This window comes from Bactrocera oleae, chromosome X (genome assembly GCF_042242935.1).
Source record: "Bactrocera oleae isolate idBacOlea1 chromosome X, idBacOlea1, whole genome shotgun sequence".
Lineage (NCBI taxonomy): Eukaryota > Metazoa > Arthropoda > Insecta > Diptera > Tephritidae > Bactrocera > Bactrocera oleae.
In genome coordinates, this window is record NC_091541.1 from 37693098 (window position 1) to 37710681 (window position 17584).

Genomic DNA, 17584 nt, shown 5'->3' on the forward strand with positions numbered 1-17584 from the left:
CTGTACCATATGAAAAAATATCTAAAGGTAGATATCTATCTTTTTATCTTCCACATCACGGGGTAATAAGACCAGATAAAATCACAACAAAAGTACGAGTTGTTTTTAATGCCTCAAAGTGTACGAGCTCAGGCAAATCACTCAATGATGTACTATACACAGGGCCAACATTACAACCTGATCTCATGCTGCTAATACTAAATTGGCGCATGTTTAAATATGTTTTCAATGGAGATGTAGAGAAAATGTATAGACAAATTTTAGTACATAAAGATGACCAAGATTTTCAGCGGATAGTCTTCCGAAAATCAAGTAATAGTCCAATCAGCGACTACAAACTTAAAACAGTTACCTTTGGCATCAATTGTGCACCCTATTTAGCCATTAGGACATTACTTGAAGTGGCAAAAACCTGTCAAACAAATTTGCCTTTAGCAACTTCTGTGCTACAAAAACAAACATACGTTGATGATATTCTATCAGGTAGTCACAGCCTCTCATTAGCTTGCGAATCACTATCTCAAGTGATCAAAGCACTAAATTCAGCCGGGTTCCCCCTAAAGAAAATTACATCAAATCATCCTGAGATAATAAAAAACATAAAAGGGGAAGACTTATTAGATACTAACTTCCTTAAATTTGAAAAGGCCAGTACTACAAAAACTCTCGGGATTCAATGGAATGCGATAACAGATCAATTCTCATATACAATTGAGTCAATATCTGCAATATCCGCCATAACCAAACGTCAAATACTTTCCTCGGTGGCAAAACTTTTCGACCCCGCAGGATGGCTTTCGCCAATAATGATTCAAGCAAAAATCCTCATTCAAGAACTGTGGCAAGACGGCACTGAATGGGATGAGCAAGTAAAACCCATACGTTTAACAAAGTGGGTTCAATTTGCAAACAATCTACATACCATCTCGGAAATTCGAATTCCTCGATGGGTAAATTTCGCACCTGACTATAATGTAGAATTACATGGCTTCTGTGATGCCTCTGAAAAGGCCTATTGTGCAACAGTTTACGTACGCACTGAATATGATAACAAAATATCTTCACGTCTTTTAGTAGCCAAAGCCAAAGTTGCTCCGCTGAAGACACTCAGCCTGCCACGGCTCGAACTGAATGGTGCACTTCTGTTAGCAAAATTAGTCTCAATTGTCCAAACCCATCTGAAATTAACCAATCATAAAATGTACCTTTGGTCAGATTCAGAAATAGTTTTAGCATGGTTAGAAAAACCACCATATACCTGGAAGACTTATGTATCTAACCGTATATCTCAAATATTAGACTTAGTTGGCCCAGCACAATGGCAACATGTTGCAAGTGCAGATAATCCAGCGGATCTTGGGACAAGAGGCTGCAAACCACTTCATCTCACCAGCACTACACTCTGGTGGAACGGTCCTACGTGGTTAACAGAATCACAAGAAGTCTGGCCAAAGTCTCCCGCTCGCAATATAATAGCTCCTGAAATTCGGAGAATTGAAAACTTTCATATCACTCCTTTGATTTGATATAAAATTTCAAAAATTTTAAATTCTTTAATTTCAATACACTTTATTTTGGTTTGATATAAAATTTCACTTTTATATATAATATTACAAAATTTTAAATTCTTTTAGGTTCAATACACTTAGTTACTCTTTGCTTTATTTTTTCCGCAATACAATTTCAACTTTGGGGCACTTCCGAACAAACTTCGCTGCTACGGTTTTCCTTTTCGAACTGGTGTCGAGAAACGAAAGATGAGAATTCTGGTCTGAACAATCCTTTTTGTTTATTTGGGTGGTGAAAAGATGATGATTGAAGTGTCGGTGTATAGTGTGGTTGGTTAGTTGTACAAGTATATGGTTGTGTTGGTGGGTGATATGGTGTGTTGTAGGTGGTGTATGATGTTGCATTGTGTTATGTTGTGTTGTATGATGTTGTACGGTGGGTTGTGAGCTTAGTTGTCGCGGGATTAGAAGTCGCATGAACATCCCGGCCCCCCTAGGCGAATTAATTGCCTAGAAGTCTCTGCAACTGTTGCAGAGTGCTCACTACGGCGTTCAATCCGGTTGCCCTTTGCCGCTGGTTGCGATGACCATAGGGTGGTGGAGGTGGCCGCGAGCGTGCCCCTCTGGATGGCTTCGGGCGATGTATTCTTTGGCGCTGGACGGGATTCCCTTGTTGTCTGTGCCGGTGACTGGTCTGCGTGGTGGACGGATTTGCACGTCGAGGGAATCGATGGAACAGAGTATGATGCGGTCGTTGGCAATATTGGCACGATCCGTCGGTTATACACTCAAAGGTGGAGTGACTATCTGCCAAGCAAGTCATACAGTGTCCGTGGGCTCTGGCGATCTGTTGGCGTTGAGCGGGCTTCATGCTTTTGAAGATGGTGCACCTCTTCAGGACGTGAGGTCGATGGCATAGACTGCATCGTGGAGGCAGATGCTCATCAAACTGCTCCTCGTTTGCATCCCTGACTGCTGCTGCAGATGATTGGCTGTGTGGTGCCGTGGCGCTTTGCATCCTTGGTGCTGCGATGGGTGGACCAGATGCTCTAGGCGCAGCAATTACGGACCTCACAGTCTTGGGAGCGCTGTGTATATCTTCTACGTCCATTTCTATTGGAATAGGAATATATTAAAATATGGTTTGGCTCATAATTTTGAATTATGATATTTGTTACGTGGCTTAAAAATATATATATATATATATATATATATATATATATATATGTATATGTGACTACATATGTTGTCGTTAATTTTTAATCGCGCTTGTTAGTGTTAGATTTGCATGTACGGATTATAAAACGGTAGTATTTCGAGTTAAACGAATTAATTGTCGGTTTTGATTTTATTTATGCGCTTGTCTTGGCGGGGTTTGTGTAATCGCTTCTTCGGTGTTCGGAAGAAAACACAATTTTACTAATGGTCGAGTTAGTATACCAGTTTGCGTTCGTACGTCTACTATTCTTATGTGACCATCTCGTCCCCGATGGACCTTTTCAATGCGGCCTAGTCGCCATTCTGTTGGAGGAAGACATTCATCATGTATGATGACGCATTCGCCCGTATTTGGTTCCTTCTGGATCGTTTTCCACCGATGTCTCTTATGGAGATCTTTAAGGTAATCTTCCTTCCATCTATGGCTGAATTCATGATGAAGTATCTTAATTTTTTCCCATCGGTCTATTAAATTGAGTGAGTCTCCTTCTGCCTCAGGTATGGCGAGAAGTGGAGCTCCTCTGAGGAAATGTCCAGGTGTAAGAGCTGTGAAATCGGAGGGATCTTGCGAGAGTGGTGAGATGGGTCTTGAATTTAGTACGGCTTCTATACGAGCGAGTAGTGTGGTAAATTCCTCATAATTGAATTTATGATTACCTGCCGTTTTCTTTAAATGGGACTTAAAGCTTTTTACAGCTGATTCCCAGAGTCCGCCCATGTGGGGAGAACAGGGGGGTATAAACTGCCAATCAATTCCTTGTGGTGCATATTTTTTAACAATTTCTGGGGAGACTTCTTTAGTAAATTTTACAAACTCTTTCTCTGTGGCTCTTTGAGCTCCGATAAAGTTTTTCCCATTGTCGCTCATCATTTTTGATGGAAATCCGCGTCGTCCGACAAAGCGTGCAAATGCTGCGAGAAAAGCCGCAGTAGACAGATCTGAACATAGCTCGAGGTGTACTGCCTTTGTCGTGAAACATACAAAGACAGCCACATACCCTTTTCTGAATGAGGAAGACCTTAACATAGAGGCCTTTATCTGGAAAGGTCCAGCAAAATCGACCCCAGTAATGGTAAAGGGAAGAGCAAAATTGCAGCGTTCAGGTGGCAAAGCTGCCATGATCTGCGTGCGTATTTTGTGCTTGTACAATGTGCATTGTTTACACATAAAAATCGTTCTTTTAATTTGTGGCTTTAGGCGCGGTATATAAAATTCTAGTCGGACCATTTGTTGCATCAAGCGATGCTCACCATGTAATGTAAGTTGGTGAAGATATATTAAAAATAAATAAGTAAAACGGGATTTCTCGGGAATTATAATGGGATGTCGTTCGTTATAACTAAGGCTGGAATTCACTAGTCTTCCATGTGCCCGGATTAATCCTTTAGTGTCCAAAAAAGGATTTAAAACGAGAAGTGAGCTTCCCTTATCGAGGGGTCGTCTTTCGACTAACTTTGATTTCTCCCGCTTGAAATAGCGAGTTTGTGTATATGTAATAAGGAGGACCTTGGCATGTTGCATGTCGGAATGCGTTAGTTGTACGGAAGGATCATTTGTTATTCCTTTAACCTTTTGTTTGAGTCTTTGGATAAATTTAAACATGTAAGCGACTACTCTTAGTGCTTTTGGGAATGATGAAAATCGATGTAATATATCATCTTCATCACATAGAATTTCGGCAGACTACGCTGCAGTTGTGTCAGATATTCAAAAGTTAAAGATTTAAAAATTCATCACTTTCGCTGTAAGAGTTGGCGTTATAAATTAGCGCCATCTGTACTTCATCTCTTTAACTTGATATTGAAACAGATAAAAATCATATGCTCTTAGTACTCCTAGACTTTCTATTATTCTATTGTTATTTTCGTTGTCATCTTATGATGTTTTACATTAGGGGGGGAGAGGGTTGAATCATGTTTGAAGTGTGTCTAAAAAACGATACTTTTTGAGTGAGATTTATAACAACCAACCTAACCTAAAAATTTATTTGTGTAGTTCATTAACTTCATAATAAATTTTTTAAATTGTTTTTACTATTCATGTTTTAAATGAAAAAAACTATTAAAAAACTAGAAAAAAATTCTATTAAAAATCATTTAATTTAAAAAAAATTATTCATTTTCCAAATTAAGAAGCAAGAAAATAAAATTACCCGTTTTTCATCTAAGATTTGTAACAATAAATCGTTTTCGGTGATAATTAAAAATTTTATTTTCAATAAATAACTCATATTCGTTGTGGATTACTCGGTTTATTTTGTATACATTTTTAATTAAATTTACACATGGGTTTGTTAACAACCACCCTAATCTAAAAATTATTTTTATAGTTTATTGATTCCATAACGCATAAATCTTTTTTGTTAATTATATAAAATTTCATTCTCAATAAAAAAACTCACATTCGTTGCGTATTATATTACAGTATTTTTTTTATATATATATATATTTGATTCATGTAGCCGCACAGGTGCACGTTAATTAGAGACATCAATCTCAGATATAGGTTGAACAGGTGAGTGGCAATCAACAAAAAAGTGAAAATTTCAAAATTTCTACTTTTTACCTTTTTTGTGTTTCCAGTTAAGGGGGTATATGAGAGGGGGGGATGAAACCAAGTGGATCACCTAGAGGACACTCGGGGCTTCCATTATCACCATCAACCACCTGCCTACCACCAGCAGGAGCGTGGGAATCCTATAGAATGCACCATGAGTCATTTTGCCCTGCACACAGGTGTTTTTCCACCCTTCTGCGACCTCTAGCGGCCGGAGTATATAAGCTAGGTGGGTCAAACAAATTGCATCGTTTAGAGGACACTCAGGGCTTCCATTTGCATCATCAATCACCCGCCTACCACCAATAGGGGCGTGGCAATTCACCAAAAAACACTTTGGAATTTAACGTGTCACCCTTTTGCGGCCATTAGCGCCTAAACAGGGTGATCTAAGATGGCGCAAACTATTTGATTCATGTAGCCGCACAGGTGCACGTTAATTAGAGACATCAATCTCAGATATAGGTTGAACAGGTGAGTGGCAATCAACAAAAAAGTGAAAATTTCAAAATTTCTACTTTTTACCTTTTTTGTGTTTCCAGTTAAGGGGGTATATGAGAGGGGGGGATGAAACCAAGTGGATCACCTAGAGGACACTCGGGGCTTCCATTATCACCATCAACCACCTGCCTACCACCAGCAGGAGCGTGGGAATCCTATAGAATGCACCATGAGTCATTTTGCCCTGCACACAGGTGTTTTTCCACCCTTCTGCGACCTCTAGCGGCCGGAGTATATAAGCTAGGTGGGTCAAACAAATTGCATCGTTTAGAGGACACTCAGGGCTTCCATTTGCATCATCAATCACCCGCCTACCACCAATAGGAGCGTGGCAATTCACCAAAAAACACTTTGGAATTTAACGTGTCACCCTTTTGCGGCCATTAGCGCCTAAACAGGGTGATCTAAGATGGCGCAAACTATTTGATTCATGTAGCCGCACAGGTGCACGTTAATTAGAGACATCAATCTCAGATATAGGTTGAACAGGTGAGTGGCAATCAACAAAAAAGTGAAAATTTCAAAATTTCTACTTTTTACCTTTTTTGTGTTTCCAGTTAAGGGGGTATATGAGAGGGGGGGATGAAACCAAGTGGATCACCTAGAGGACACTCGGGGCTTCCATTATCACCATCAACCACCTGCCTACCACCAGCAGGAGCGTGGGAATCCTATAGAATGCACCATGAGTCATTTTGCCCTGCACACAGGTGTTTTTCCACCCTTCTGCGACCTCTAGCGGCCGGAGTATATAAGCTAGGTGGGTCAAACAAATTGCATCGTTTAGAGGACACTCAGGGCTTCCATTTGCATCATCAATCACCCGCCTACCACCAATAGGAGCGTGGCAATTCACCAAAAAACACTTTGGAATTTAACGTGTCACCCTTTTGCGGCCATTAGCGCCTAAACAGGGTGATCTAAGATGGCGCAAACTATTTGATTCATGTAGCCGCACAGGTGCACGTTAATTAGAGACATCAATCTCAGATATAGGTTGAACAGGTGAGTGGCAATCAACAAAAAAGTGAAAATTTCAAAATTTCTACTTTTTACCTTTTTTGTGTTTCCAGTTAAGGGGGTATATGAGAGGGGGGGATGAAACCAAGTGGATCACCTAGAGGACACTCGGGGCTTCCATTATCACCATCAACCACCTGCCTACCACCAGCAGGAGCGTGGGAATCCTATAGAATGCACCATGAGTCATTTTGCCCTGCACACAGGTGTTTTTCCACCCTTCTGCGACCTCTAGCGGCCGGAGTATATAAGCTAGGTGGGTCAAACAAATTGCATCGTTTAGAGGACACTCAGGGCTTCCATTTGCATCATCAATCACCCGCCTACCGCCAATAGGGGCGTGGCAATTCACCAAAAAACACTTTGGAATTTAACGTGTCACCCTTTTGCGGCCATTAGCGCCTAAACAGGGTGATCTAAGATGGCGCAAACTATTTGATTCATGTAGCCGCACAGGTGCACGTTAATTAGAGGCATCAATCTCAGATATAGGTTGAACAGGTGAGTGGCAATCAACAAAAAAGTGAAAATTTCAAAATTTCTACTTTTTACCTTTTTTGTGTTTCCAGTTAAGGGGGTATATGAGAGGGGGGGATGAAACCAAGTGGATCACCTAGAGGACACTCGGGGCTTCCATTATCACCATCAACCACCTGCCTACCACCAGCAGGAGCGTGGGAATCCTATAGAATGCACCATGAGTCATTTTGCCCTGCACACAGGTGTTTTTCCACCCTTCTGCGACCTCTAGCGGCCGGAGTATATAAGCTAGGTGGGTCAAACAAATTGCATCGTTTAGAGGACACTCAGGGCTTCCATTTGCATCATCAATCACCCGCCTACCACCAATAGGGGCGTGGCAATTCACCAAAAAACACTTTGGAATTTAACGTGTCACCCTTTTGCGGCCATTAGCGCCTAAACAGGGTGATCTAAGATGGCGCAAACTATTTGATTCATGTAGCCGCACAGGTGCACGTTAATTAGAGACATCAATCTCAGATATAGGTTGAACAGGTGAGTGGCAATCAACAAAAAAGTGAAAATTTCAAAATTTCTACTTTTTACCTTTTTTGTGTTTCCAGTTAAGGGGGTATATGAGAGGGGGGGATGAAACCAAGTGGATCACCTAGAGGACACTCGGGGCTTCCATTATCACCATCAACCACCTGCCTACCACCAGCAGGAGCGTGGGAATCCTATAGAATGCACCATGAGTCATTTTGCCCTGCACACAGGTGTTTTTCCACCCTTCTGCGACCTCTAGCGGCCGGAGTATATAAGCTAGGTGGGTCAAACAAATTGCATCGTTTAGAGGACACTCAGGGCTTCCATTTGCATCATCAATCACCCGCCTACCACCAATAGGGGCGTGGCAATTCACCAAAAAACACTTTGGAATTTAACGTGTCACCCTTTTGCGGCCATTAGCGCCTAAACAGGGTGATCTAAGATGGCGCAAACTATTTGATTCATGTAGCCGCACAGGTGCACGTTAATTAGAGACATCAATCTCAGATATAGGTTGAACAGGTGAGTGGCAATCAACAAAAAAGTGAAAATTTCAAAATTTCTACTTTTTACCTTTTTTGTGTTTCCAGTTAAGGGGGTATATGAGAGGGGGGGATGAAACCAAGTGGATCACCTAGAGGACACTCGGGGCTTCCATTATCACCATCAACCACCTGCCTACCACCAGCAGGAGCGTGGGAATCCTATAGAATGCACCATGAGTCATTTTGCCCTGCACACAGGTGTTTTTCCACCCTTCTGCGACCTCTAGCGGCCGGAGTATATAAGCTAGGTGGGTCAAACAAATTGCATCGTTTAGAGGACACTCAGGGCTTCCATTTGCATCATCAATCACCCGCCTACCACCAATAGGGGCGTGGCAATTCACCAAAAAACACTTTGGAATTTAACGTGTCACCCTTTTGCGGCCATTAGCGCCTAAACAGGGTGATCTAAGATGGCGCAAACTATTTGATTCATGTAGCCGCACAGGTGCACGTTAATTAGAGACATCAATCTCAGATATAGGTTGAACAGGTGAGTGGCAATCAACAAAAAAGTGAAAATTTCAAAATTTCTACTTTTTACCTTTTTTGTGTTTCCAGTTAAGGGGGTATATGAGAGGGGGGGATGAAACCAAGTGGATCACCTAGAGGACACTCGGGGCTTCCATTATCACCATCAACCACCTGCCTACCACCAGCAGGAGCGTGGGAATCCTATAGAATGCACCATGAGTCATTTTGCCCTGCACACAGGTGTTTTTCCACCCTTCTGCGACCTCTAGCGGCCGGAGTATATAAGCTAGGTGGGTCAAACAAATTGCATCGTTTAGAGGACACTCAGGGCTTCCATTTGCATCATCAATCACCCGCCTACCACCAATAGGGGCGTGGCAATTCACCAAAAAACACTTTGGAATTTAACGTGTCACCCTTTTGCGGCCATTAGCGCCTAAACAGGGTGATCTAAGATGGCGCAAACTATTTGATTCATGTAGCCGCACAGGTGCACGTTAATTAGAGACATCAATCTCAGATATAGGTTGAACAGGTGAGTGGCAATCAACAAAAAAGTGAAAATTTCAAAATTTCTACTTTTTACCTTTTTTGTGTTTCCAGTTAAGGGGGTATATGAGAGGGGGGGATGAAACCAAGTGGATCACCTAGAGGACACTCGGGGCTTCCATTATCACCATCAACCACCTGCCTACCACCAGCAGGAGCGTGGGAATCCTATAGAATGCACCATGAGTCATTTTGCCCTGCACACAGGTGTTTTTCCACCCTTCTGCGACCTCTAGCGGCCGGAGTATATAAGCTAGGTGGGTCAAACAAATTGCATCGTTTAGAGGACACTCAGGGCTTCCATTTGCATCATCAATCACCCGCCTACCACCAATAGGGGCGTGGAAATTCACCAAAAAACACTTTGGAATTTAACGTGTCACCCTTTTGCGGCCATTAGCGCCTAAACAGGGTGATCTAAGATGGCGCAAACTATTTGATTCATGTAGCCGCACAGGTGCACGTTAATTAGAGACATCAATCTCAGATATAGGTTGAACAGGTGAGTGGCAATCAACAAAAAAGTGAAAATTTCAAAATTTCTACTTTTTACCTTTTTTGTGTTTCCAGTTAAGGGGGTATATGAGAGGGGGGGATGAAACCAAGTGGATCACCTAGAGGACACTCGGGGCTTCCATTATCACCATCAACCACCTGCCTACCACCAGCAGGAGCGTGGGAATCCTATAGAATGCACCATGAGTCATTTTGCCCTGCACACAGGTGTTTTTCCACCCTTCTGCGACCTCTAGCGGCCGGAGTATATAAGCTAGGTGGGTCAAACAAATTGCATCGTTTAGAGGACACTCAGGGCTTCCATTTGCATCATCAATCACCCGCCTACCACCAATAGGGGCGTGGCAATTCACCAAAAAACACTTTGGAATTTAACGTGTCACCCTTTTGCGGCCATTAGCGCCTAAACAGGGTGATCTAAGATGGCGCAAACTATTTGATTCATGTAGCCGCACAGGTGCACGTAAATTAGAGACATCAATCTACTAGGGTGCTCCGTTTACGCCTTACTTCGTAAGGCGCAAACTGCGCTAGTTTTTTCAACCTCTAGCTAATTCTTCTTTGGAACGCACATTGTATATATTTCTTCTGTGCGTGTGTATGTCACTGAACTCCTCCTAGACGGCTGGACCGATTTTGATGAAATTTTTTGTGTAAGTTCAAGGGACGTCGAGGATGGCTTAGATTCACAATTCGATCAACTAGATAATGTTTTAACAATGAATTTATTTATTATTTAAATTGTTGTTGATGTTAGAACGTTTTACATAGAATTTCGGCAGACTACGCTGCAGTTGTGTCAGATATTCAAAAGTTAAAGATTTAAAAATTCATCACTTTCGCTGTAAGAGTTGGCGTTATAAATTAGCGCCATCTGTACTTCATCTCTTTAACTTGATATTGAAACAGATAAAAATCATATGCTCTTAGTACTCCTAGACTTTCTATTATTCTATTGTTATTTTCGTTGTCATCTTATGATGTTTTACATTAGGGGGGGAGAGGGTTGAATCATGTTTGAAGTGTGTCTAAAAAACGATACTTTTTGAGTGAGATTTATAACAACCAACCTAACCTAAAAATTTATTTGTGTAGTTCATTAACTTCATAATAAATTTTTTAAATTGTTTTTACTATTCATGTTTTAAATGAAAAAAACTATTAAAAAACTAGAAAAAAATTCTATTAAAAATCATTTAATTTAAAAAAAATTATTCATTTTCCAAATTAAGAAGCAAGAAAATAAAATTACCCGTTTTTCATCTAAGATTTGTAACAATAAATCGTTTTCGGTGATAATTAAAAATTTTATTTTCAATAAATAACTCATATTCGTTGTGGATTACTCGGTTTATTTTGTATACATTTTTAATTAAATTTACACATGGGTTTGTTAACAACCACCCTAATCTAAAAATTATTTTTATAGTTTATTGATTCCATAACGCATAAATCTTTTTTGTTAATTATTTAAAATTTCATTCTCAATAAAAAAACTCACATTCGTTGCGTATTATATTACAGTATTTTTTTTATATATATATATATTTGATTCATGTAGCCGCACAGGTGCACGTTAATTAGAGACATCAATCTCAGATATAGGTTGAACAGGTGAGTGGCAATCAACAAAAAAGTGAAAATTTCAAAATTTCTACTTTTTACCTTTTTTGTGTTTCCAGTTAAGGGGGTATATGAGAGGGGGGGATGAAACCAAGTGGATCACCTAGAGGACACTCGGGGCTTCCATTATCACCATCAACCACCTGCCTACCACCAGCAGGAGCGTGGGAATCCTATAGAATGCACCATGAGTCATTTTGCCCTGCACACAGGTGTTTTTCCACCCTTCTGCGACCTCTAGCGGCCGGAGTATATAAGCTAGGTGGGTCAAACAAATTGCATCGTTTAGAGGACACTCAGGGCTTCCATTTGCATCATCAATCACCCGCCTACCACCAATAGGGGCGTGGCAATTCACCAAAAAACACTTTGGAATTTAACGTGTCACCCTTTTGCGGCCATTAGCGCCTAAACAGGGTGATCTAAGATGGCGCAAACTATTTGATTCATGTAGCCGCACAGGTGCACGTTAATTAGAGACATCAATCTCAGATATAGGTTGAACAGGTGAGTGGCAATCAACAAAAAAGTGAAAATTTCAAAATTTCTACTTTTTACCTTTTTTGTGTTTCCAGTTAAGGGGGTATATGAGAGGGGGGGATGAAACCAAGTGGATCACCTAGAGGACACTCGGGGCTTCCATTATCACCATCAACCACCTGCCTACCACCAGCAGGAGCGTGGGAATCCTATAGAATGCACCATGAGTCATTTTGCCCTGCACACAGGTGTTTTTCCACCCTTCTGCGACCTCTAGCGGCCGGAGTATATAAGCTAGGTGGGTCAAACAAATTGCATCGTTTAGAAGACACTCAGGGCTTCCATTTGCATCATCAATCACCCGCCTACCACCAATAGGGGCGTGGCAATTCACCAAAAAACACTTTGGAATTTAACATGTCACCCTTTTGCGGCCATTAGCGCCTAAACAGGGTGATCTAAGATGGCGCAAACTATTTGATTCATGTAGCCGCACAGGTGCACGTTAATTAGAGACATCAATCTCAGATATAGGTTGAACAGGTGAGTGGCAATCAACAAAAAAGTGAAAATTTCAAAATTTCTACTTTTTACCTTTTTTGTGTTTCCAGTTAAGGGGGTATATGAGAGGGGGGGATGAAACCAAGTGGATCACCTAGAGGACACTCGGGGCTTCCATTATCACCATCAACCACCTGCCTACCACCAGCAGGAGCGTGGGAATCCTATAGAATGCACCATGAGTCATTTTGCCCTGCACACAGGTGTTTTTCCACCCTTCTGCGACCTCTAGCGGCCGGAGTATATAAGCTAGGTGGGTCAAACAAATTGCATCGTTTAGAGGACACTCAGGGCTTCCATTTGCATCATCAATCACCCGCCTACCACCAATAGGGGCGTGGCAATTCACCAAAAAACACTTTGGAATTTAACGTGTCACCCTTTTGCGGCCATTAGCGCCTAAACAGGGTGATCTAAGATGGCGCAAACTATTTGATTCATGTAGCCGCACAGGTGCACGTTAATTAGAGACATCAATCTCAGATATAGGTTGAACAGGTGAGTGGCAATCAACAAAAAAGTGAAAATTTCAAAATTTCTACTTTTTACCTTTTTTGTGTTTCCAGTTAAGGGGGTATATGAGAGGGGGGGATGAAACCAAGTGGATCACCTAGAGGACACTCGGGGCTTCCATTATCACCATCAACCACCTGCCTACCACCAGCAGGAGCGTGGGAATCCTATAGAATGCACCATGAGTCATTTTGCCCTGCACACAGGTGTTTTTCCACCCTTCTGCGACCTCTAGCGGCCGGAGTATATAAGCTAGGTGGGTCAAACAAATTGCATCGTTTAGAAGACACTCAGGGCTTCCATTTGCATCATCAATCACCCGCCTACCACCAATAGGGGCGTGGCAATTCACCAAAAAACACTTTGGAATTTAACATGTCACCCTTTTGCGGCCATTAGCGCCTAAACAGGGTGATCTAAGATGGCGCAAACTATTTGATTCATGTAGCCGCACAGGTGCACGTTAATTAGAGACATCAATCTCAGATATAGGTTGAACAGGTGAGTGGCAATCAACAAAAAAGTGAAAATTTCAAAATTTCTACTTTTTACCTTTTTTGTGTTTCCAGTTAAGGGGGTATATGAGAGGGGGGGATGAAACCAAGTGGATCACCTAGAGGACACTCGGGGCTTCCATTATCACCATCAACCACCTGCCTACCACCAGCAGGAGCGTGGGAATCCTATAGAATGCACCATGAGTCATTTTGCCCTGCACACAGGTGTTTTTCCACCCTTCTGCGACCTCTAGCGGCCGGAGTATATAAGCTAGGTGGGTCAAACAAATTGCATCGTTTAGAGGACACTCAGGGCTTCCATTTGCATCATCAATCACCCGCCTACCACCAATAGGGGCGTGGCAATTCACCAAAAAACACTTTGGAATTTAACGTGTCACCCTTTTGCGGCCATTAGCGCCTAAACAGGGTGATCTAAGATGGCGCAAACTATTTGATTCATGTAGCCGCACAGGTGCACGTTAATTAGAGACATCAATCTCAGATATAGGTTGAACAGGTGAGTGGCAATCAACAAAAAAGTGAAAATTTCAAAATTTCTACTTTTTACCTTTTTTGTGTTTCTAGTTAAGGGGGTATATGAGAGGGGGGGATGAAACCAAGTGGATCACCTAGAGGACACTCGGGGCTTCCATTATCACCATCAACCACCTGCCTACCACCAGCAGGAGCGTGGGAATCCTATAGAATGCACCATGAGTCATTTTGCCCTGCACACAGGTGTTTTTCCACCCTTCTGCGACCTCTAGCGGCCGGAGTATATAAGCTAGGTGGGTCAAACAAATTGCATCGTTTAGAGGACACTCAGGGCTTCCATTTGCATCATCAATCACCCGCCTACCACCAATAGGGGCGTGGCAATTCACCAAAAAACACTTTGGAATTTAACGTGTCACCCTTTTGCGGCCATTAGCGCCTAAACAGGGTGATCTAAGATGGCGCAAACTATTTGATTCATGTAGCCGCACAGGTGCACGTTAATTAGAGACATCAATCTCAGATATAGGTTGAACAGGTGAGTGGCAATCAACAAAAAAGTGAAAATTTCAAAATTTCTACTTTTTACCTTTTTTGTGTTTCCAGTTAAGGGGGTATATGAGAGGGGGGGATGAAACCAAGTGGATCACCTAGAGGACACTCGGGGCTTCCATTATCACCATCAACCACCTGCCTACCACCAGCAGGAGCGTGGGAATCCTATAGAATGCACCATGAGTCATTTTGCCCTGCACACAGGTGTTTTTCCACCCTTCTGCGACCTCTAGCGGCCGGAGTATATAAGCTAGGTGGGTCAAACAAATTGCATCGTTTAGAGGACACTCAGGGCTTCCATTTGCATCATCAATCACCCGCCTACCACCAATAGGAGCGTGGCAATTCACCAAAAAACACTTTGGAATTTAACGTGTCACCCTTTTGCGGCCATTAGCGCCTAAACAGGGTGATCTAAGATGGCGCAAACTATTTGATTCATGTAGCCGCACAGGTGCACGGTTATTAGAGACATCAATCTCAGATATAGGTTGAACAGGTGAGTGGCAATCAACAAAAAAGTGAAAATTTCAAAATTTCTACTTTTTACCTTTTTTGTGTTTCCAGTTAAGGGGGTATATGAGAGGGGGGATGAAACCAAGTGGATCACCTAGAGGACACTCGGGGCTTCCATTATCACCATCAACCACCTGCCTACCACCAGCAGGAGCGTGGGAATCCTATAGAATGCACCATGAGTCATTTTGCCCTGCACACAGGTGTTTTTCCACCCTTCTGCGACCTCTAGCGGCCGGAGTATATAAGCTAGGTGGGTCAAACAAATTGCATCGTTTAGAGGACACTCAGGGCTTCCATTTGCATCATCAATCACCCGCCTACCACCAATAGGGGCGTGGCAATTCACCAAAAAACACTTTGGAATTTAACGTGTCACCCTTTTGCGGCCATTAGCGCCTAAACAGGGTGATCTAAGATGGCGCAAACTATTTGATTCATGTAGCCGCACAGGTGCACGTTAATTAGAGACATCAATCTCAGATATAGGTTGAACAGGTGAGTGGCAATCAACAAAAAAGTGAAAATTTCAAAATTTCTACTTTTTACCTTTTTTGTGTTTCCAGTTAAGGGGGTATATGAGAGGGGGGGATGAAACCAAGTGGATCACCTAGAGGACACTCGGGGCTTCCATTATCACCATCAACCACCTGCCTACCACCAGCAGGAGCGTGGGAATCCTATAGAATGCACCATGAGTCATTTTGCCCTGCACACAGGTGTTTTTCCACCCTTCTGCGACCTCTAGCGGCCGGAGTATATAAGCTAGGTGGGTCAAACAAATTGCATCGTTTAGAGGACACTCAGGGCTTCCATTTGCATCATCAATCACCCGCCTACCACCAATAGGGGCGTGGCAATTCACCAAAAAACACTTTGGAATTTAACGTGTCACCCTTTTGCGGCCATTAGCGCCTAAACAGGGTGATCTAAGATGGCGCAAACTATTTGATTCATGTAGCCGCACAGGTGCACGTTAATTAGAGACATCAATCTCAGATATAGGTTGAACAGGTGAGTGGCAATCAACAAAAAAGTGAAAATTTCAAAATTTCTACTTTTTACCTTTTTTGTGTTTCCAGTTAAGGGGGTATATGAGAGGGGGGGATGAAACCAAGTGGATCACCTAGAGGACACTCGGGGCTTCCATTATCACCATCAACCACCTGCCTACCACCAGCAGGAGCGTGGGAATCCTATAGAATGCACCATGAGTCATTTTGCCCTGCACACAGGTGTTTTTCCACCCTTCTGCGACCTCTAGCGGCCGGAGTATATAAGCTAGGTGGGTCAAACAAATTGCATCGTTTAGAGGACACTCAGGGCTTCCATTTGCATCATCAATCACCCGCCTACCACCAATAGGGGCGTGGCAATTCACCAAAAAACACTTTGGAATTTAACGTGTCACCCTTTTGCGGCCATTAGCGCCTAAACAGGGTGATCTAAGATGGCGCAAACTATTTGATTCATGTAGCCGCACAGGTGCACGTTAATTAGAGACATCAATCTCAGATATAGGTTGAACAGGTGAGTGGCAATCAACAAAAAAGTGAAAATTTCAAAATTTCTACTTTTTACCTTTTTTGTGTTTCTAGTTAAGGGGGTATATGAGAGGGGGGGATGAAACCAAGTGGATCACCTAGAGGACACTCGGGGCTTCCATTATCACCATCAACCACCTGCCTACCACCAGCAGGAGCGTGGGAATCCTATAGAATGCACCATGAGTCATTTTGCCCTGCACACAGGTGTTTTTCCACCCTTCTGCGACCTCTAGCGGCCGGAGTATATAAGCTAGGTGGGTCAAACAAATTGCATCGTTTAGAGGACACTCAGGGCTTCCATTTGCATCATCAATCACCCGCCTACCACCAATAGGGGCGTGGCAATTCACCAAAAAACACTTTGGAATTTAACGTGTCACCCTTTTGCGGCCATTAGCGCCTAAACAGGGTGATCTAAGATGGCGCAAACTATTTGATTCATGTAGCCGCACAGGTGCACGTTAATTAGAGACATCAATCTCAGATATAGGTTGAACAGGTGAGTGGCAATCAACAAAAAAGTGAAAATTTCAAAATTTCTACTTTTTACCTTTTTTGTGTTTCCAGTTAAGGGGGTATATGAGAGGGGGGGATGAAACCAAGTGGATCACCTAGAGGACACTCGGGGCTTCCATTATCACCATCAACCACCTGCCTACCACCAGCAGGAGCGTGGGAATCCTATAGAATGCACCATGAGTCATTTTGCCCTGCACACAGGTGTTTTTCCACCCTTCTGCGACCTCTAGCGGCCGGAGTATATAAGCTAGGTGGGTCAAACAAATTGCATCGTTTAGAGGACACTCAGGGCTTCCATTTGCATCATCAATCACCCGCCTACCACCAATAGGGGCGTGGCAATTCACCAAAAAACACTTTGGAATTTAACATGTCA

The 17584-nt window shown here is 42.5% G+C and overlaps 1 protein-coding gene across 1 annotated transcript; it reads right to left on the reverse strand.

Annotated features, from left to right (window-relative positions):
• Nucleotides 1-1693: 1693 nt before the first annotated feature.
• On the reverse strand, nucleotides 1694-2694 carry LOC138858140 (uncharacterized). The gene has a single exon (XM_070112630.1). The coding sequence runs from the start codon at nucleotides 2617-2619 to the stop codon at nucleotides 2011-2013; it is 609 nt and encodes a 202-aa protein (XP_069968731.1). The 5' UTR covers nucleotides 2620-2694; the 3' UTR covers nucleotides 1694-2010.
• Between the last annotated feature and the right edge of the window lie 14890 nt (nucleotides 2695-17584).